The sequence below is a fragment of the Marmota marmota genome, unplaced genomic scaffold (assembly GCF_001458135.2).
Source record: "Marmota marmota marmota unplaced genomic scaffold, marMar, whole genome shotgun sequence".
Taxonomy (NCBI): Eukaryota; Metazoa; Chordata; class Mammalia; order Rodentia; family Sciuridae; genus Marmota; species Marmota marmota.
In genome coordinates, this window is record NW_025999949.1 from 2,180,835 (window position 1) to 2,201,983 (window position 21,149).

Here is a 21,149-nt window from a genome sequence, read left to right on the forward strand (position 1 = left end):
AACCGCCCCGCGCCGCCCCGCCCCGCGCCGCCCCTTCCTCGGGCTCCGCCGCGGCCCCGCCCGCAGCCAGCCCGCAGGCCCTGCCCTCTCCCACCTACCCGACCCACGCAGGTCGAAGCTCTTTTAGCACGCTCACTTGGGGAAGCATCGTTTTCAAAGGCTTCTGTGCTTTGCATTGCGGTGCTATTAGAAATAATGCAGGAAGGTATTCACTGGAAAAGATTTCCGGGCTCAAGTGTAAAAGCAGGTTACAAACGGAATGAGCGCTCTTAGGTGAAAAGTATAGAGAGACACAGAGTAAGAGCTTAAAGGTAGGAATGATGTGGTCACTGTATCTTTGGATAAGATTATGCTTGTTTTTTATAATAGTGTCCTGTTCGTATTTTTCTTCGTGTTTCTACAATGAATAGACAAATATATAGATTTTGTAATTAGAAAACTGGAAAAAAAAACAGTGAAATGGATTCATTATTTACAGACATTCCTTATTAGATATGGCATATACCCAAATACTTTCAATGCCAAACGTATTTTTAAACACTAATTTTCATTCAATAAATATTTACTGGACACTTAGATGCCAGACACAGTCCTACTGCTCTTAGCAGCTTCCTCCTTGTTTTGGCTTCTTTTCCTTGGCCCATTCCTTAGGCAAGACCCTACCCTACTTCAGCACTTAGGTGATCATCTCAGAGTCTCATTTAGAAGCTCAACTATTGCTGGTGCTACCAACTGCCTCTTCCACAACTCTACTCTGGTGACTTTCCTCTATCTGCATGCCCCTTGGTCATCCTTAACATATCCAAAATAAAACTCACTAACAAATTACTCAACTCAAATTTCCTGCCAGTTAATGGACTAGGTACTGAGAGAAAAAAAAAAAAAAAGATAAGGCAAGCAGTCACTGGTTTAAGGGGCTAATGGTTTGGTACGGGTACTATTATAGAAGAATGGCAGTGGCACAAAGGAAAGAGGGACCTACTGATGCTACTGGAGAAGAGGGTGCAATGCTAACTTCTAATGACCATGTCAGATAGATTTTGATGGACAGATGGCATAAAAGGTGCACAACATGAAATTCCAAACTCAAAATGATCAAGAGCAGGAAATTGAGAGCTGGGCACATTAGAAAAACTGTAAATAATTTGTTATAGCTGAATAACAAGATATACCAGAGGATAGCACAAGAGAAAATTCTTGAAAAGGGGTAGAGCCAAGTCATGGAGAGTTACGGATGCATGTTAAGAATCTGAAGTTTATCCCCGAGGCAGTGCAGAGCATTTTAGAAAAGCCACTGTGGCAGCATGAAGTACAGAATAAAGAGAGGTGAGGGTGGCTTCAAGGAAGCTACTGCGTCACTCTGGGACACAGTGGGAATGGAGAAGAACCTGGCAGAATCCACCGCTTGTGACTTAGGGTGAGGGGAGTGTTAGAGAACAGGCATGGGGGAAAATAAGATGGATTTAGTGTGAGGTTAAGATGAAGTACATGTATGAATTCAGGTAAGGAATTGATGGAGTACACATCATTCAAGAGCACCTGTCTGAGGCCTCCCATGCACTCCCACACACAGTGAGTAGTATGCTCCCTAGCTCTTCAAACAAATGTTACAACTATTTCACCCTTCCTTGCTTGGCATTTGCCATCCGCCTTCTCTACTGAATATTCCCAAGCATTTCGTCACCTTCTAAAATGTGATGTTGTCTACTTATTTTTTTTTAATGTTTGCTACTCATCCTCACCCAATGCAAATAGGATGGGAATTTTGCCTATCGTTAAATATAATCCACATCACCTCCAAATATCATTCAAACATTGCTCTTTTCTTCCTCCAGTTAATTTATTTTCCAGAGATACTTTAATTGTAAGTAAAAAATAAAATACCATGGAACTTTTGTGTAAGTTAAGAAAGAATAATTTTCATCACTCCCTGCACACACACACAAAAAAAAGAAAAAAGAAAGAAAGAAAAAGAAAAAAAAATCCCTTTCCAGGAATTTTTCCAGAGGTAGCCACTTAACTAAATTTTTATATTCTTTACCCACCCGTCTTTTGCTTTTTTGTTTCCCTTTCTTGTTTTTGAGCACCATTCCATCGAATACACCTACTTTCCACAAGATCTAATGCTTCTTTTTGTGACCAATCAATGTGAGATTTTCCCATTGACCGTGGCATTCAAGCAATGCCAATTTCGTAAGTAATTATGATCAAGGAAAAGGAAAGAGGGAAATTCGCCTGGGGTGGGGGAGTGGATAGCATCTTGTTATCTCTATAACCATATTCAAAAGAGTTAAAATCCCTCATGTCCAGGATGGCAAGACTACTGCTCTTATTAGGAGAGAGATATCTGACACGTAATAAGGGCTCAAGAAAAGTTAGCTAACATCATCATTGTTAATAGGTAATAGGGTTGTGGGTGTGGTTCAGTGGTACAGCATTTGCATGTGTGAGGTCCTGGGTTCAATCCCAGACCCAGACCCCCATCCCCCACCAAAAGATAATAGGGTAGCTTCCATGAAGCTAAATTTAGATCCTAAATTACTGCTTACTGCTATTAGAAAAGAAGGCCTTCAATTGGGAACTAGCACCAAAATGAACTCTTGTGGAAATTCTGGGTCTCCTTACTATGCCTTGTTATTGTCATACCATTCCGAAGGGTCTCCAGATCCATTTATATTCTACCTGTATTGATCCATTCTGATTGCTATAGATTGATTTGTTTCATAGACATCTTGATACTTGGAGTTAGAATCTAGGATAGCTTGCAAATGTGAAATCTTCGCTTTCCGTTATCCTTGTCTTATGATAAAAACAGTCTTCTTTAATATTTCTTGTGGAGAAGAGATATCCCCTTGTATTGGATTATCTCTTTGGTTGACAGAAGTATTTCATAACAGGGCTGATGGTCAAAATATTTATGCTGTTAGTCTGTGGGTAAAGGAAAAAGCAGGAAACTGATACTTTTCTGGAAATTTCTGTTTTTAATTTTAAATTAATTTCCTCTGAAAATTTCTATTTTTAACGTATTAGTATTATTACTACTTCTCCTATTAATATTATTATTAATTGCAGTGCTGGGGGTTTGAACCTAGGGCTTCACACATGCCAGGCAAGCACTATACCATTAAGCTACACTTAAAGTCCTGGAAAATTTTAAATTAGCATCTAGGAAGACTATAAAGATCAAGTTAAATCTCTCAAGCTGTTCTGTGGAGATGCAACCACTGGAAGTAAAAAGTGAAGCTCAAAGTTCTTAAGATGCTGGATGGAGAACTGGAAAGGAACATAGCCTGCTTAATAAGATAATAAAAACATGGTGCATGTCAGGAGAGAAAAAAAGCCTACAACTTTGATTAACTTTATAATGGTTTTTAACAACTGATTAAGATACTTGTGGCCAGACGCAGTGGGTACGCCTGTATTCCCAGGACTCCGTGAGGCTGAGGCAGGAGGATCGGGAGTTCAAAGCCAGTCTCCGCAATGGTGAGGGACTAAGCAACTCAGTGAGACCCTGTCTCTAAATAAAATACAAAAAAAAAAAAAAAAAAAAAAAACTAAAAACGAAAAAAAAAAAAAAAAGGCCTAGGGGAATGAAAAAGGCTCAGTGGTCTAGTGCCCCTGAGCTTCAATCTCCAAGTACAAAAAAAGAAAAAAAAATCTCAATTCGAATAACTTCATTTTCTTTGTCCTACTAACAAGTATAAACAGAATTTTCAGTGAGAACTTTTATTTTTGAAAGAATGCACCTCCACTTAACAATTTTGTTATTCTGTGGACGAACACAAGGGAGGGAGAAAGAGAAACTAAGGTGATCAATATCTCTTAGATTAGAGAAACAGCTGAGAGAAATAGCTGCCCTCATGGGGTCTTTGCTTTAAAAGGGGCCTGGGACAAAGCAGGAAACCAAAAACAAAACCAGGCGAAGGATGGGAAGCTGCTGCAGCACTGCCTGAGCACAGGTCTCAAACATCTGAAAAACATAACTGGAAAGTGTTAGGTCGGTGGTGGCCACTTGGTGGCAACTTAGAACAAAGCAGCCCACACCGGAATGCTGGCGGAAATGCCTGTCAATCAGCCAGATCTCCTGACTAAGGCCTGTCAATCAGCAGGACCCCCTGGCCAATCCTGGAGTTCAGCCAACTCCCCTGACCAACTCCAAGGGGGCAAGGGACCCTAAAAACACCTTTTCCTGTCCCAAGCCCTTCCCTTCCTGCTGTAAGTCCCATAAAAGTCCAGTCCGGTCGAGCTTCCACCGGGTTTCTCCTCAGATCCTTCTCCTGTCCCCTCTGTGGGTCTGATCGAGTTCCGCCAGGGAGTGATATCTCAATAAAGCCTGTTCAGCGGCCCTTTTAAATCTACCTCCTTGGGTCGCTGCCTGCCCCGCCTGATCTGACAGAAAGTGCTTTTATATGTGAAAAATACTGGTAGTTCTTTCTAGTAAACTAGAATAAAGGCTAGGTTGGGTTCCACCCGCATTCGTCATTTTTCTCTTCTATCCCTCTGCCCTTCTAGAAGTTTTACTTCCCTACCAACTTCCTTAGTCGGAAACACAAACCTCTTCGGCTTGTAAAGCCATTAAAATGCTTTGTTTCCTTCAAAGACGAAAATAGCTACAAGCGAAACACATCTCCATCAATCTAAAGTAATAACTCCTACGCTTTACCGCCTTTGCGCAATGCGTGTTCCCAGGCCTCTATGAGGCGGAAGAGGCAGAGACACCTCTTTACGTCATTCGCCGGCGCCGGAACTTGGCTGCGACGCCCCGACGATAGATGTTCTGTTTGGAAACGCGGGGAAAAGTCTGCGTGGTGTGTAAGTATGTTTCTTGGGGTTTTGGGGGTAGGTATTTGGGCCAAAAGTTTTTGGTGTCTATATGCTGAAAAGATCTCGGGTGGGATCAGTTTTGGGCGGGGTGCAGAATAAAGTCGATGCTGCCGTCATTTCTCTAGTTTCTTTTAGTTAGCTGTTGGGAGTTATTATTTTCCCCCTTCGGTTAGACTGTTTCTCTGTTGACAGTTTTTTATTTTTTTGGTTTTCTTCCAGCTAAAATTGAAAATATGGAACGTATGTCAAATGAAAAACGCGAGCTTTCAGTCAGCTGAAGCTCTTTGCCGTTTTGTAGCTGAGTGATAGATTCTGCGCAAATTAATTTTCTAAACGGCAACTTTTTCATCTCTAAAACAAGAGGGATACATACTAGCATTATTGTGAGGATTATAATGAAATAACATGCATAAAGTGTTTATTAACGTGTGAGTTTTGGGTGAGGTTCAATACTTTGTGTGTTTCATCCTTTAGACCTAATCTGTAGTATTTAGGAAAGAAGCAGAGATTAGTAATTGACATCATCTTTTTAGCTTCAGGGAAAAATGGGGATTGGTTGTTTTTTTGAGAAGCCCCTTTGAGATATTTAATATTTGAGTTTGTGATTTCAGGTAGGAATGGACACTCAGAAGGACGTTCAACCCCCAAAGCAGCAGCCAATGATCTATATCTGTGGAGGTAAGAGTAGCATTTAGATAAAGTAAGAGTGTTTTCCTTATTTTTTTCCTTGAAATTATTGCATTTATTATTTCCTTAAATGGATTACTGGTCTTTAAAGTTATAAAGTAGAACACTTTTTAGTAATCCTATTATCTTTTGGTGGGGGATGGGAGAAAAAGAAGGAGAAAAAAAAAAAAACCCAAACCTCCTGTTAAGACTTCATGTTTTCACCTGGAAAAAGTGCATTGCCCACAACGCTTCTTACCTACTTACTATATTTAGTAATAGCAGCCTACTCTTCAGTTTTAGTATATCTTAGTTTTTTGGGTTGCCTTGGATAAAAAATAGAGTTAAGATCATTTTCTTGTTTGCAATGTTTTCCTTTTAGGCATTGATTAAGTGTGTTTTCTTTTCTAGAATGTCACACAGAAAATGAAATAAAATCCAGGGATCCAATCAGATGCAGAGAATGTGGATACAGAATAATGTACAAGAAAAGAACTAAAAGATGTATCCTTTTAACTATGGTTTATAAATATGGTGAGGAAATTAATAATGTTGGGGTTGGTACATACTAAGTTCTGCTAACGTAGTAATAACTTTTGGATTACTTCGAAAACAAACACAAGTAACTTTTTTTATACCATTGTATAGACTCACAGTATTCAAATACCAGTTGATTTTGGTTCTCATAAATATTTTTCAGGGATTCTAGTGTTTATAGAAGTTCTCGAGCTTGAGTTTATGGGCAAACTAAATTATACAAGGATAATAGAATTATTGTATGGAAAAAGTGGAACATACAAATTAGCCCAAATACTGAGAGTGAACTATTAATGTAATAATGAACCAGTTCTTAAAAATCAATGTTATCACCTTTAATGTTGCTTTAGTATTTTTTGATGTATTAGTCTTTTACATGGAAAAAGTACTCATAAAAATTGAAGAAAAAATTTAGATAATTTTCTGTTGTCATAGTAATTACTAAATTCCGTTTTATTTTTGGTATATTTTACATTAAACAACAAATAAGCTTATTGCAAAGAAAAAGTGATTTTCTTGGAAGCCTGAATCTTATATAACTTTTAAGTATCCTTTTGTCCTTAACTTACTTTCACACAGTGGTGGTTTTTGATGCTCGATGAAACATGGGAATTCAGAGGAGTGTCTTCCTTTGTATCTGGATTTGACCCTTGAATGTTTCTCGTTATTATACAGCTTTTCATTTAGCACACTTATCTTATGAATACAACTGTATACATGTAATTTCATTTTATTTCATTTTCCAAGTCAAATTGTGTTTAGGTATCAGTAATTTGTGTAAAGATTGTGTAAATTAAATGACTTAATTTAATTTTATTGTATTATGTGATCAGACACAAAATGAAAAATTAAAATTGCTTCCCCAAATCACACTTTTAATTAAACACTTTTAGAAATGCAAGTTTCTAAAGTCCTGTAAAATTCTGATGAAAGAAGTTCCTTGGAAACCATAATTATATGTTGTGAACTGTTGGTAAACTCTCTAGCATTATTTGGTACAGATTAAATTAGTCTACTTGCTCTCAGTATAAAGATATAAAAAAATTCAAAACTAGTAGGTAAAATCAGAAATGAATAGACATAAAGGAATAGCTGAGAATATGTAAAAACAAGTTGCTTCTTCACATATACAGGGTCATATGCATGCCTACCCTTCTGAAATAAGTTCTGTATAGAAAATTAGTCAAAGTGGAATAGATACTTGAGTAGAAGACTGAAAGATTAGAAGGAGCATTACTGGAATAGGGGAAAGAGCCAGTGTAAAAGCTATGGGGCAAACTGTGAACTTACTTTGTTCCCACTTCAAAATGAAGCGCATGTGACTTACACTTCATGAACAGTGAGATAGTGGAAAAAGGTGAGGTTGCGTTTTTGTCACTGGATGCCACCAAGAAAGCATTGTTAGAGTCTTCCTACTACCATCATCTCTAAATCAGAGTCCCCAGAGCACCTGAACATCTGCAGAAGCTATTCATCAAAGGACTGAGCTTTGAAACAACTGATGAGAGTCTGAGATGCTATTTTGAGTAATCGGGAATACTCACGGACTGTGTGGTAATGAGAGACCCAAACATCAAGACTGTGGTAATGAGAGACCCAAACATCAAGTGCTCCAGGAGCTTTGGGTTTGTCACTTATGCCACTGTGGAGGAAGTGGACACAGCCATGAGTGCAGGACCACACAAGATACATGAAAGAGATGTGGAACCAAAGAGAGCTGTCCCAAGAGAAGATTTTCAAAGACCATGGGCATACTTAACTGTGTAAAAGACCTTTGTTGGTGGCATTAAAGAAGTCACTGAAGAACATCACATGAGATTATTGTGAACAGTTTGAGAAAACTGAAGTTATTGAAATCACGACTGACTGAGACAGTGAAAAGACGAGAGCCTTTGCTTTTGTACCTTTGGATGACCTCTGTGGATAAGATTGTCGTTCAGAAATACCATACTGTTAATGGCCACAACTGAAGTGATGAAAGCCCTGTCAAAGCAAGAGATGGCTAGTGCTTAATTTAGCCAAAGAAGTCCAAGTCTTGGAAACTTTGGTGGTTGTAGAGGTGTAGAAATGACAGTTTTGGTCTTGGAGAAAACTTGAGTGGTTGTGTTGATTTTGGTGGCAGTGGGGATGGCTACAATGGATTTGGTAATGATGGAACCAATTTTGGAGGTGGTGGAAGCTCATTTAATTATTTTGGCAATTACAACAATGAGTTATCAAATTTTGGACCCACCAAGGGTGGAAACTGGAGGCAGAATCTCTGGACTCCTTGGTGTTAGAGGCCAATAGTTTGCTAAATCACAAAACCAAGGTGGCTATGGTGGTTCCAGCAATAGCAGGAGCTATGACAGTGGTAGAAGGTTTTACTACTGCCAGGAAACAGCAGGACAGGAGAGCCAGAGAAGTGACAGGGAAGCTACAGCTACAGATTTGTGAACTTATCTAAGCACAGTGGTAACAGGGCCTAGCTGCAACAAAGAAGAAATGATTTAGACAGTACTCATATGTATAGACAAAAAAACTTGACTGTATTTGTGATAAATTGTATAACAGGTCATCTTAGTTTCTGTTCTGTGGAAAGTGTATTCTATCAAAGATTTTAATGTAGACTTTTTTCCCCCGCCCATGCTGTTGATTGCTAAATGTTAGTCTGATCATGATACTGAATAAATGTGTCTTTAAAAAAAAAAAATGAGGTTGCAGAGGTGGGCAGAGGCCAGTTCATTTAGGGCGTTGTGATAGGAATCCGCTGGGACAACAAGCGGAAGAGTGACACGAGACTTAAAAAATCATACATGCTTGGGCTGGGGTTGTAGCTCAGAGGTGAGCACTAACCTTGCACGTGCAAGGCCCTGGGTTCGATCCTCAGCACCACATAAAAATAAACAAAACAAAGATATTGTGTCCAACTACAAATAAAAATAATATTATTAAAAAATTATACATGCTGTTGTGAGAATGGACTGCATTAGGACATTTGGCAGCGAAGAAAACTGGGCTGGGGTGTTAGCTGTAGGGAGTGAGAAGTAGCTGTGGGACATGCTTTGACGTTGAGTAATAGAACACATTGATGGATTGGATAGTAAAGACCTCAGTATGGGAATTTGTGTAAGGCTTTGGGTACAAATACTCATACTACCCTGTTAGCTGGCTATATCAGGCATATCTGTCTCCTTGTTTCTTGGATATAATATTTTAATCTCTAAAGATTGTAATGGTAATTTTCATTTTCTTACCTAGTCCATTTTCTTCAAGTTGCTTGTTTACTCAGCATGCATCTATACATAATTATAACCAGAATAAAACATTAAATATGAATGAAAAGAAAATTAGAAGGCATGTGGATTAAAACCATTCCTCAAATCTTAAAAGGAATTTTTTTTTCTCTGCTGGAAATACAATAATATGAAGTTGCAGTGGGCTGAGTAAGATTTAGAGCATAATTTTTTGTTTCATTTGTTTTTTGGTTTTGGTAACAGAGACTGAACCCAGGGGCACTTAACCACTAAGCTACATCCCTGCTTCTTTTTATTTTTTGAGTTTGCTGGCTGGAGTGAGGTATGAAATGACTTCACAGGACCTGGAACATGTGATGTGTTCATGACAAATAATTTAATAAATGAGCCTGCAAATTATTGTAAAGTTGGAAGCTATGTCTATAAACATGCAAATTTAAGATTCTCCAGCACTACCAATGGAAACAATTAAAAAAAATCAAAAGATTTAGTATTAGAATTTTTACCACTAACAGTCTCTGCTATGTCTTTAAGTGCAAAAGGAAAAAGATTTTTTTTGAATTTCTGTAATATGCTACACATTGTACATTTTCCAGCCATTTTAACTAGTCTGAAATTTATTTTTTAACATTTCTCCACGCGATTTCTATTGTTTTATTAATATGACTCGTATTATGTCTTATTGACCTTTGTATACCAGCACCCAGTGCCCGACTCAGCCGGCACTCAGAAAATGTGAAATGCATAAAAAGGGAATCTAGTCTTTCATTTATTCTTTAAAAGAGAGGATATAATAGGTTGCAATGCAGACTCTAAATTTTTAGTTACGTTTTTATAGTTAAGTAGGAGTAGATACCGATTTAACGTAGGAGTATAGTAGTCCAGGATAACAGCAGTATCAGCGTTTTAACTCAAAGGAGGTGGGGGAAATAACCTCACATTTCAACTTGAGCTCTAATGGTCCTTTTCCCCATGAGGAGTATGAAGCTGGGAGCTGTAAGGCCAATCGTCGGGATGGCAGGTGCAGGGCAGCCAATCATACTGCAGAGGTCCTGCCGATGGCCCGCCCCTCGCCTCTCGCCGTTGGGTCCGGGCGCCAGCTACACGCCCCTTTTGTAGCTCTGGCTTGGCATGGCTGCAGTGTCCGCCGCAAAGTGCTGGATCTGAGACCCGGTTGAATGCTGGTGAGTACCTGCCCATCAGGAATAACGTACATCTTATCACAGCCCTTCCTCCGGGAGCGGGACTGAAAGGTCGAAGCAGAGAACAAAATCCCCCCTCGCACTGGAGTAAGGAGCGTGAGGAGAGATGAACGTCCTTCCTGGTGGGGGGAACAAACCCGAGCGCTTTCCAGGTCACCAAGCGTGATGGGGGATGTTGGGTCGGGGTCTCAGGACGGGAGTTCCTGGAGTTGGCCAGGCACTTCAACCCTGATGGTCAAAGCCAGGGGCTAGACAGCAACTTCAGAGGGTTTGCAGGTTGTAAAGCTCCAGGACCAGCCCCTAATCCGGCTGTGCCTCCGGCGGCGCGTACATAGAAACCGTTGTCATGGCTGGAGGATGCCGTTTACTTTTGGTCTCCGGCTGCAGGGGGCGCTCAGCCTGGTGAAGGCTGAAAAGACCGTGCCTCGGTGGAAGATGCCCAGGTTTTCGCGTTGCTAGGGTTACCACCAATCCATAGTTGTTTGCGCTGGAGGTATTACACATAAACTCATTAGGAAATGTGGAAAGTGGATGTGGGTCATAAATTAAATGGATGTGGGTCAAAAATTAAATCCAGCTAGGACCAAAGATTTTCCTAATCGAAGACAAAAACTGCAAAGATGTGCAAGTTCTTAAGAGAGCAAATAAAGTATCATGCTTTTCAGAACTTGAGGACATTTAGTAATCCTGAGAACATGTATCCTACAGAAAAAAATTGAAAAAGCATGTAAGACACAGAGGAAAGTCACACTGAAAGAAATACTTATATAAATTAAAACTACTTGTTTTTAAAATGGTCACTCAGTAGGTTTTAGTGCAGTGGTTTTTTAAAAAAGTGACCTCTAATATATTTTGCTTTGCAACCATAGGCATTTATATGTGCACATAATTTTCATTTCATAGACATGAATTAAAAATTTTTATAAAACAATACTTAAATGTTGTAGTCCAGGTAGTACTTTTAAAAATTCAATTCTATCTCATGTATCAATACTGATTATTACTCATTAATTTCATGAGTTGACACCTGCAATTTGAAAAGCACTAATAGGATGGTATGTGGGCTCAGTAGTTAGCCTACTTGTATTCATATCCTCAGTTCACTTGTCAACTTGTTTATCTGTAAAAGGGGAGCAATTATTATTATTATTTTATTTATTCTTGGTAGTTTTGGGGATTGAATCTGGGCCTTCACATATGCTGGGCAAACACGACCATTGAGCTGTCACATCCCCAGCTCTGGGAGTAGTTATTATCATCCATCATGAGAGTAATTTTGAAGATTAAGTAAGATAATCTAGGGTACATGGTAATTTAACCCCATAAATGTTAACTGTTATTATTGCTCTTTACTTCAAACCTATCTGACATAGTAGTTGAAGGACTAAATAAGGTAATATATGTAGAACATGTCCATATACTTAGCATGTTGCCCAACACATTAAGAACTAAGTATTTGGGCTGGGATTGTAGATCAGTTGGTAGAGTGCTTGCCTGGTATGTGTGAGGCACTGGTTTCCATCCTCAACACCACATAAAAATGAAATAAAAGTATATAAAAAGGAACTAAATATTTGTTGCTATTTTAGCAACACTATAATAGCAGCACTATTATCAGTGAAAGTGTCCAAGAACTCCTTATTTCCAATTCAATTCAGAAAGTCTTTCTTAAGGGTATACAGCACTACTTGTATTAGTCCTAAAGCTATGAGGATGGGTAAGTTCCCTTACAATTTGGGCGGGAAGATAAAGAAACATAATTAAACTATGTGCAATGTTCTGTAAGAGTAATGTAAAGAGTATTTTAGAACACAATACTGGGAGCTGTTTATTGACAGAAGTGAGTGGTAGTGGTGGAGAATGTAAAGAGGAAAGGAATGGAAAAGGAAAAAAACTACAGAAAGGATATTATTTATGTTTGCACTGAGTCACAAACGATGATTGGGATGTTAACAAACAGTATTTACTTTGAGCACCAACATCTGCTTTGTCATTGTGTCCTAGCTTTACTTAAGATAAAGTGAGAGAATCCATGTATGGCACATAGTAATTTGGCTCTGTAAATATTAGCTATTGTTATAAAGAAGAGAGAATTCAAAATGAGTAACCTTCCTCTTTGGAAAAAAACATTCCACCTCCACTGGCTGTGGTGGTGAATGCCTATAATCCCAGCAGCTCAGGAGACAGAGGCAGGAGGATCGCAAGTTCAAAGCCAGCCTCAGCAAAAGTGAGGTGCTAAGCAACTCGGTGAGACCCTGTCTCTAAATAAAACACAAAATAGGGCTGGGATGTGGCTCAGTGGCCCAGTGCCCTTTTCTCTCGGAGTGTCCAGATGGTTACTACTATCCAAATTGAGCATTATTACATATGTTAGGTTCACATTTGTTTTCCTATGCTATATTTTAGCCATGACTGCCAAAGATTATCCGTCATTGTGGGGCTTTGGAACAACGAAAACATTTAAAATTCCCATTGAACATTTGGATTTCAAATATATTGAAAAATGTTCAGATGTTAAATACCTGGAAAAAATTCTTTGTGTGCTCAGGTAAGCATTTAAAAACCATATCATGCTTTATTATGCCAGTTTTAACTATGCTGTGGCCTTCTAAAAGTTAAAGCAACAATAAAAATATTGAGGAAAGTTTTCAAATATTGAGATGATTGTTTTTGCCTATGGTGGTTTTGACCCTTTGGTTAGTTTGGAGGGTTCTGGTGAGGTCTACTTACAGCATGAGACTTAGCTAATTGGTATCCAAGGGGGCATTTTTCTTACTTCCTCCACATCTACTAGGGAAAGGTAAGGCAGTTGTGAAAGTAGCCATTAGGAGGTAAGTTGTCTCACCAGCCGCCGCTGACACTTGGTACTTTCCACTTCTGTTCTCTGACAGCAAAGGAAGGTGACTCACTGTAAGCTGAGGATGGTGGGGAGGGCCAAAGGTGAGATCAGAAAACAGAGTTATGGTCTTCCTAGAATAGATGATTTATCAAATTTTAATATACATACATGTGGTTGTCAAAAATTATAAGTTTGAGGGTCTTGTTCCCAAAGATTTTTTTTTTTTTAAAGAGAGAGAGAAAGAGAATTTTTTAATATTTACTTTTTAGTTTTCGGCGGACACAACATCTTTGTTTGTATGTGGTGCTGAGGATCGAACCCGGGCCGCACGCATGCCAGGCGAGCGCGCTACCGCTTGAGCCACATCCCCAGCCCAATAAGGTTTTGTTTTAGGAAATCAGGGGTGGAACACAGAACTAAGCGAGCCGATTGATTGTCAGGCAGTGGTCAAGGAACCCACTTCTAGAAACACTGCCCTGTGGAGTACGAACCTGGGACACCTATTTGAATTTCTTGAGGTGTTTTCATTTGGCGAGCAGAGCTCTGTTGCAGAAGGCACCTGTGGAGCATGAAACCTCCTGTTCAGGACTCAGTAGTATTCTTATGGCTCTAGAGTGGTTCTTGTATTTCTTGCCTCTGACTCTCATCCTTCACTGTTCGTTCCTTTTCCTCCTTCATCACCTTTAGCTTCCTGTCCTCCCTGTCAGAGTTGATGTAATAACCTTATCATTTTTTAAGTAAAAAGATGAAAAATCATATTGTTTTCCCCTTTGTTTTTCTAGGTAGAATATTTATATTTATATATTTATATTTGCCTAAATATAAATATAAATATTTGAGCAAATAAGACAATAAGAAACTTATGAGATGAGGAAATTTGAAAGCTACAATTGTAATGTTCTAAGAAATTCTGTGAATAGCCCACATTCTTCCTCTGCTTGTTTCTAGTATTGAATTTACATGTATGTTTAAAATTGCTTCATATACAAAATGAACATGTGTATTAAATAGGGGAGAAAATGTTATGTATTCAGCTTACAAAGTGTGTGATGGAATTGGCTTTCTTTGGAGTTCCTTTTTTCCTCTCTGAGTCACTTCGAAGATCAACAAATAAAACGTGGAGCTTTTACTAGTTGAGATAGCAGACCAGCCTTCAGCCTTGTGCAGCTCCTGAGATCTCCGCAGAACATCTGGGCTCCACAGAACCCAGCTTGAAAACCACTTGTCTAGAGGATCTTTAAATAAAGTCTAACTCTAAAATTATAAATATTTTTAAAGGTCTGGTGAGGAAGGATATTATCCTGAACTTACAGAATTTTGTGAAAAGCGCCTTAAAGGCTTGGCTCCTAAAAGCAGAGCTTTGAGGAAAGATAAGCCTGCAGCAACAGCATCCAGTTTTACAGAAGAAGAATGGGAAAAAATTGATGGTGATATAAAGGTATAGAATAACACCAGTGTTTGGTAAATATTGTGGTTGGCATTGTCTATATGTCAGATATACTTATCTGAAGTCCTAGGCTTATTGTTTATCAGTAAAGGTCTTTTAATGGTAATTATGTAGAAAGTATTGTTTACTTCTTAAAACCAGAAAATACTTTTTTGTATGTGTACAAATGCAATTTAAATGGCTGGGTAATATTCTATACTATAAAAGAATCATAATTTAATCAGTTTCTCTAGATAGTGCCATGTAGACATGTTTGTTTATGGTGTTTTTGAACATTCCTGATGAAATTGTAAATTGTTACAATTCAAATTGCTTAAACAAAAGATTTGAAGATTTTTAAGGCTTTTGAATTAAATTTCTATGTTATCAGAAAAGTTTTACCTTCATACTGCCCCACCAGCAGTGTATTATAAGAATGCCCATTTTCAGGTATCTTTCACTGGATACTGTAACGATTTTTAATCAGTTTCATGATTGAACAATTATAGGAGTTTACTTTTTTCCCTTTTGTGGGGGAATGCTGGGGATTGAACTCAGGGCATTGTGCATGAGAGGCAAGCACTCTACCAACTGAGCTATATTCCCAACCTGGGGGAGTTCACTTTATGATTAATAGTAAAATGGAATTTTTTCACCTGTCACTTGAATTTTCTTTTATTAATGGCCAGTTTGCATCTTTGCTGATTTATTTTAATCAGTTTTATTGAGTATGATTTATATTCAATTACCAACTTTGGGGCAGGGGAAGTAACTTGATGGTAGAGCACTTGCTAGTAGCACAAGGCCCTAGGTTTGATCCCCGGCACTGCCAAAAAGAAAAAAAAAAAAAACACCTATATAGTGTACATTTCTCTGAGTTCTTACCAATGTATATGATACATAATGTTTCCATCACTCCAAAAAAGTTTCCTTCTGCCCTTTTGCAGTCCGCAGACCCCATACCCTCTCCTCTGATATCACTGAATTGCTGTCAGCATATTTTGCTTTTTCTAGACTTTTAGATAAGGGTAATCACACAGAATGTTGTCTTTCGTGTCTGTCTTCTTTTACTTAACATTATGCTTCTAAGGTTCATCTATATTGTTACAGGTGAATATTGAGTAATATTGAATTTTATGGATATCCCCACAGTTTGTTTATCCATTTAACCTATTGATGAAGATACTGCCAACATGTTTTCCAAAGTGGCTGAACCATTGTGCAATCCTGTCAACAATATTTATAATTTCTAGTTATTTAACATCCTGATCAACATTATTTAATATTGTCAGTGTTAACCTTTCTATTAGGTATTTAATGGTGTCTCATTGTGATTTTAATTTGCATATCTCTAATGACTAATGGTATTGTTTCTTCATTAGTTATTTTCCATCCATCTATTTTCTTATTTGAAATATTTTTAAATTCTTTGCCCATTAAAAAAATTTGGAGCCAGATGTGATAGTGCATATCTGTAATCCCAGAAACACAGGAGGCTGAGGCAGGAGACTGCAAATTAGAGGCCAGCTTGGGCAATTTAGCGAGACTCAGAAACTTAGTAAGACTTTCACTCAAAATAAAATGTAGCTCAGAGATGAGTGTCCCTGGGTTGAGTCCCCAGTACCAATAAATAAATAAATAAATAAATAGATAGATAAAAATTCAACAATTAGGTTGTGTTTTTATTACTGAATTATAAAGTATGTGTCCTTTATTAGATATATGTTTTGCAAATATTTTCTTCCAAATATTTGATTGCCTTTTTAAAAAATATTTATTTTTTAGTTTTAAGTGGACACAATATCTTTATTTTTTTATGTGATGCTGAAGATCAAACCTAGTGCCTCATTCATGCTAGGTGAGCACTTTACCACTGAGTCACAACCCTAGCCCAGCTTGCCTTTTTATTTTTATTTTTAAATAGTGTATTTGGAAGAGCAAACGTTTTTAATTTTGGTGAGATCATTTTATAGTTTGGGATTTTGTTCTATTTAAGGAATCTTTGTTTATACCAAGATCCTTAAAATTTTTCCTAGAAAGTTCAGAGTTTTAACTCTTATATTTAGGTCTATGATCTTTTTTATTTGGCAGGTAATGTATATTCAAGCACCATTTAATAAAGATTATCCTTTCCACATGGGGCTTGTTGGTACTATTGTTAAAGGTCAGGTGGGGGCTGGAGTTGTGGCTCAGCGGTAGAGCACTCGCCTAGTGTGAGTGAGGCCCTGGGTTCAATCCTCAGGACCACATAAAAATAAAAATAAAGGTATTGTGTCCAGCTACAACTAAATAAACAAAATATTTTTTAAAAAGTCAGTTGACCTTGTGTGGGTTTATTTCTGACTCCTTATGTTTTGCTATTCTAAATGTCCATCTTTATTTCAGTACTTCATTGTCTTGAATGTAGTATTTTTACAGTAAGTCTTGAAATTCCAGCTGGGTCCTCTTTCTAAGTTGTTTTGGCTAGTCTAGGTCTTTTGCTTATCAGTTTATATAAAATAACTTTCTTCTGTTTGGGTTGAGATTGTATTGAATCTGCGGATCAAGTGTGGAAGAACTGACAAAACCATTGAGGTTTCTGATCCATGAACGTTGCATATTTCTCCATTCCTTTTTCTTTTGTCTTTATTTATTTATTTTGTGGTGCTGGGAATTGAGCCCAGGTCCTTAAAAATGCTAAGCACTTGTTCTGCCACCGAGCTACACCCCAGTCCAGGTCTTTAATTTTTTACAGAAATGTCTTTTAATCTTGCATGTAGAATTCTTGAAATTTTTGTTAAATTTATTCTTAAATATTTTCTTTTATGTCATTAATTTTAATATTTTATTTCACTTCTTTTGCTCCATGAATATCACCCCAGTTATGAAATTTTATTCTTTTTTTTATTTGTAGAACAGGGCATATAACATGAAATTGATCATCTTGGTTTTTTTTTTTTTGATTGTCATGATCCTGGGGATTGAACCCAGGGCCTCATACATGCTAAGCAAGTGCACTGCCTCTGAGCTACATCCCCAGCCGATCTTAACCATTTTTAAATGTAGCCCAGCAAATACATTGTTGTGGGTCCACTCTCCAGAATTTTTCCTCTTGCTAACCTAAAACCCTGTGCCCATTAAACAACTCCCCATTTTCCTTTGCCCCAGTGTGTCCTTTCTCTTCTTGACCACTTCTGGAGTTGTCACCTTCTCTCCTAATTTCTCCCATGCTTTTTTGGCCACTTTCCTCATTGCATCTTAGTCTCCTCCTCCTTCATAATTCCCCTTCTTTTTAAATTGCTTTTATTTTTCTCCTCATATTTCTCCTCTTTGCCCCTTTCTCATTCTCCTGTTCTCCTGTATGGTTTGGACAGATAGCATAGTTCATTGCTGAATCCCAGTGTTTATGAGTGTCTGACAAATATAAGAACCTTTGGTATATATATATATGAATAATAAATAATAGGCTTTCACAGATAATTTCTTCTTCAGTTTTCTTCCTGGCACCTTGATAATTCAGTTTAGTAAATATTGTTAAGAACCTAATATGTGCCAGACACTGAATCACAAAGATGAAGTTAAGACTAAGATTCTGCCCTCAGGGAGCTTACAGTATGGAGAAAAAAACTGACAACAAATATATGACATGTAATCTTTATGCTAATAAGTAGAATAGGAGCACTTTTAAACCAACCAGGAAGTTCAGGGAAAGCTTGCTGGAAGGGATGATAATAGGATCTTGAAAGATAAATAAGGTAAGACAGACAACAACTATGTGATATTCTTAATAAGACTGTACAGTATACTTAAAATGGTTAAGAAGATAAATTTAATGTTATGTGTATTTACCATAATTATAAAGAAAAAGTAGAAAAGGTGGTCCATACACTTGTAATCCTAGGGGTATGGAAGGCTGAGGCAGGAGGATTGCAAGTTCAAAAGCCAGCCTCAGCAACTTAGCAAGGCCTTGTCTCAAAATAAAAAAAAAAAAAGGAGCTGTGGATGTGACTAGTGGTTGATTCTCCCTGGATTCAATCCTGGTACAGGCCAAAAAAGAAAGAAAGAAAGCTATTCCACATAGAATGGCATAATAAAATTGTCATCTAAAAATTGAAGTCCTAAAAAACTATGATGTATAGTTCTTTATAATGCTTGGTTAATTATTTCAAACTGTATATTTACCCTCTTTTTCTCCATCCTTATCAGAGTTGGGTGTCAGAAATTAAAAGAGAAGAAAGTAGAATGCACTTTCATGAAACTGAAACATTTCCAGGAATGAAAGATCATTTGCCTCCAGTTCGTGGTTCCAACAGCTATCTTCACGTTGGCCAGGTAGACATTTTTGTTGTGGGGCGGGGCTGGTAGGTGGAGGCAGTAGTGGCCGTTGCTTAAGGAGCTATCCAGTCCAAGCAGAGTTGCCAGAGAGTGATGTCCTTCAGGAGAATTGGAGTTGTTTCAGCTGGTGTGTCTGTTACCTTCAGTTTTCCGTATCTCATTACTTGAAGATGAAACCAAAGTAGCATTCTCCCTTGAGGATTTGCATCTTGGATTTACTGCCTTTCCTCTTTTCTTTTGCTGTCTTCTGTTTTACTGTGACCAGTTTTTACTAGCTTAATAAGGTCCCATTCAGTGTGTGAGATTTTCAGGGAAGAATTGAATTTATCCAGTTGAGGTACAGAGGATTATCTTGTGTCATTTAATTAACTAGCAATTTAAAATAATAGCAGGTACTTTCAAGTTTGTAGATGTCATTCCTGTTTAATGCTTCTCTGTTTTTTTCTTTTATCCCACTTTCTCTTTGGTTGGTCCTTGCTTTGTCATGTACATCTCTCCTTTTTAACCCATGGTTTCATAAAGAAGGAGCTTTTGGGGGTTCTGATTGCATCTACCCAAGCTCAGGTTGAAACTGGGCCTCTTGGGATACAGCTGACCTTGTTGTTTCTGAAAGGATGGCTATCCGAGTCTTTTCATTCCAGGTTAACTCATTTTTGCTATTTTTGTCTTTGAAACCTTGATTTTATTTAAAAAACATCCATAGCTCTTTATCATTATGCTCTCTGATAATTTACCTTTCTGGACTTTACTCCATATTTAAAATTAATCTATATCAATTAATTCATATTTATTTTCATCATTTTTTATTTTTGTATAATGTTTTATGGGAGTATTTTTATTTAAATTTGGAAACAGGACAAAAGGTTATAATATCTTAGTTTCATCTGGATCTTTAGCATAAATTACTCCATTTTGTTTTGGTTTCTTGGAGCCTAGTGTAGGAGCTAATTCCAAGTCAATGGCTACCTATTAAAGTTTTTTTATTTTTAAAAATAAATTTATTTTTAATTGGTACAAAAAAACGTAAAAATTGTACATATTAATGGAGTAATGTAATGTTTTGATGCATGTATATATTGTGTAATATTTAAATGGGCGTAAAAATATCTCTCCTCACTTACCATTTCCTTATGGAAAACTCTTTCTCTAGCTTTTTGAAATATACAGATTATTTTTATCTATGATCATCCTAGTATGCAGCAGCACACAGAGCTGTTCCTAGCTGTAACTTAGTACCCATGAATCACCCTTTCCCTATCTCTTCCTCTTCCCACTTTTCCCAATCTCTGATAACCACATTCTACTCTAAAACTGAGTTTAAATTGTACCTGTGATACAAAGACTTCACCAAACAACTTTTAAAGTATTATAGCTGGCATAATATTTTAAACAATCTTCTATTTTTTTCCTCACTGTTTTCCCTCCATTTTCTTCTCCCTATTCAAGCAAGCAGTCAATTTTAGGCTCATTGTCTCAGAGGAGGGATGTAGCAGGATGGGAAATAGATGGGTTGCGAATGTCTCCAATATTCACAGAGATTCAAAGAGAGCCATAAAAATGGAAGGGACCATGTTATCAGATAATGAATGCCATATGAACAACCCAATGTGTGAACTGGACCACTCCTTGTTAAACATACCCCCATAAGTCCACAGAGCCTTGGCATTTCACTAACTTTGGGAAAAGGTAAAACTAAGATTGAGTGTTTTCTACTAGTCCATAGAATGAGGGCTTGAGGTAAAAAATTGTAGTAGAAGATGTATATTTCTTATAATTCTGAATGTATGGGTTGGATTTCCATTTCTCCTCTGCTGGGAGTTCTTTTCTCTGTCTTGGTATATTGGAATTTTCCTCATCCTTCCCATCCTGGCTTCAGCAAGAAATGTAAAAATTGCTTGATATTATTTTGCAGGGAGATGACTCCTATTAAACATTTTCAGGGATCATTTTAGATCTCTCTCTTTCTCTCTCTCTTTATATTTTTATGTATATATGCTCTTTAAATAAATAAGGCCCTAGCATGCATGCATGATATTACATGTGTCATATTGTACATCATATATAATTAATTGTTACATAAATAAGGCCCTGGCCTACATTCTTTT

General features: G+C 37.6%; 2 protein-coding genes across 2 annotated transcripts in view; both read left to right on the top strand.

Annotated features, from left to right (window-relative positions):
• Positions 1-4,684: 4,684 nt before the first annotated feature.
• Polr2k (RNA polymerase II, I and III subunit K) lies at positions 4,685-8,719 on the top strand. The gene is made up of 4 exons (XM_015486337.2): positions 4,685-4,812; positions 5,436-5,502; positions 5,902-5,994; positions 6,607-8,719. Exons 1-4 carry the CDS (start codon positions 4,696-4,698, stop codon positions 6,627-6,629), a joined length of 300 nt encoding a protein of 99 aa, XP_015341823.2. The 5' UTR covers positions 4,685-4,695; the 3' UTR covers positions 6,630-8,719.
• Positions 8,720-10,366: 1,647 nt separating this feature from the next.
• The window catches only part of Spag1 (sperm associated antigen 1), a 62,705-nt gene continuing 51,922 nt past the window's right edge, over positions 10,367-21,149 (top strand). Inside the window, exons 1-4 of the mRNA XM_048801921.1 lie at positions 10,367-10,447; positions 12,872-13,013; positions 14,583-14,742; positions 18,916-19,041. Of these exons, the coding sequence (XP_048657878.1) occupies positions 12,874-13,013; positions 14,583-14,742; positions 18,916-19,041 (426 nt within the window). The 5' untranslated portion in view covers positions 10,367-10,447; positions 12,872-12,873. The remainder of the gene's footprint in view (positions 10,448-12,871; positions 13,014-14,582; positions 14,743-18,915; positions 19,042-21,149) is intronic.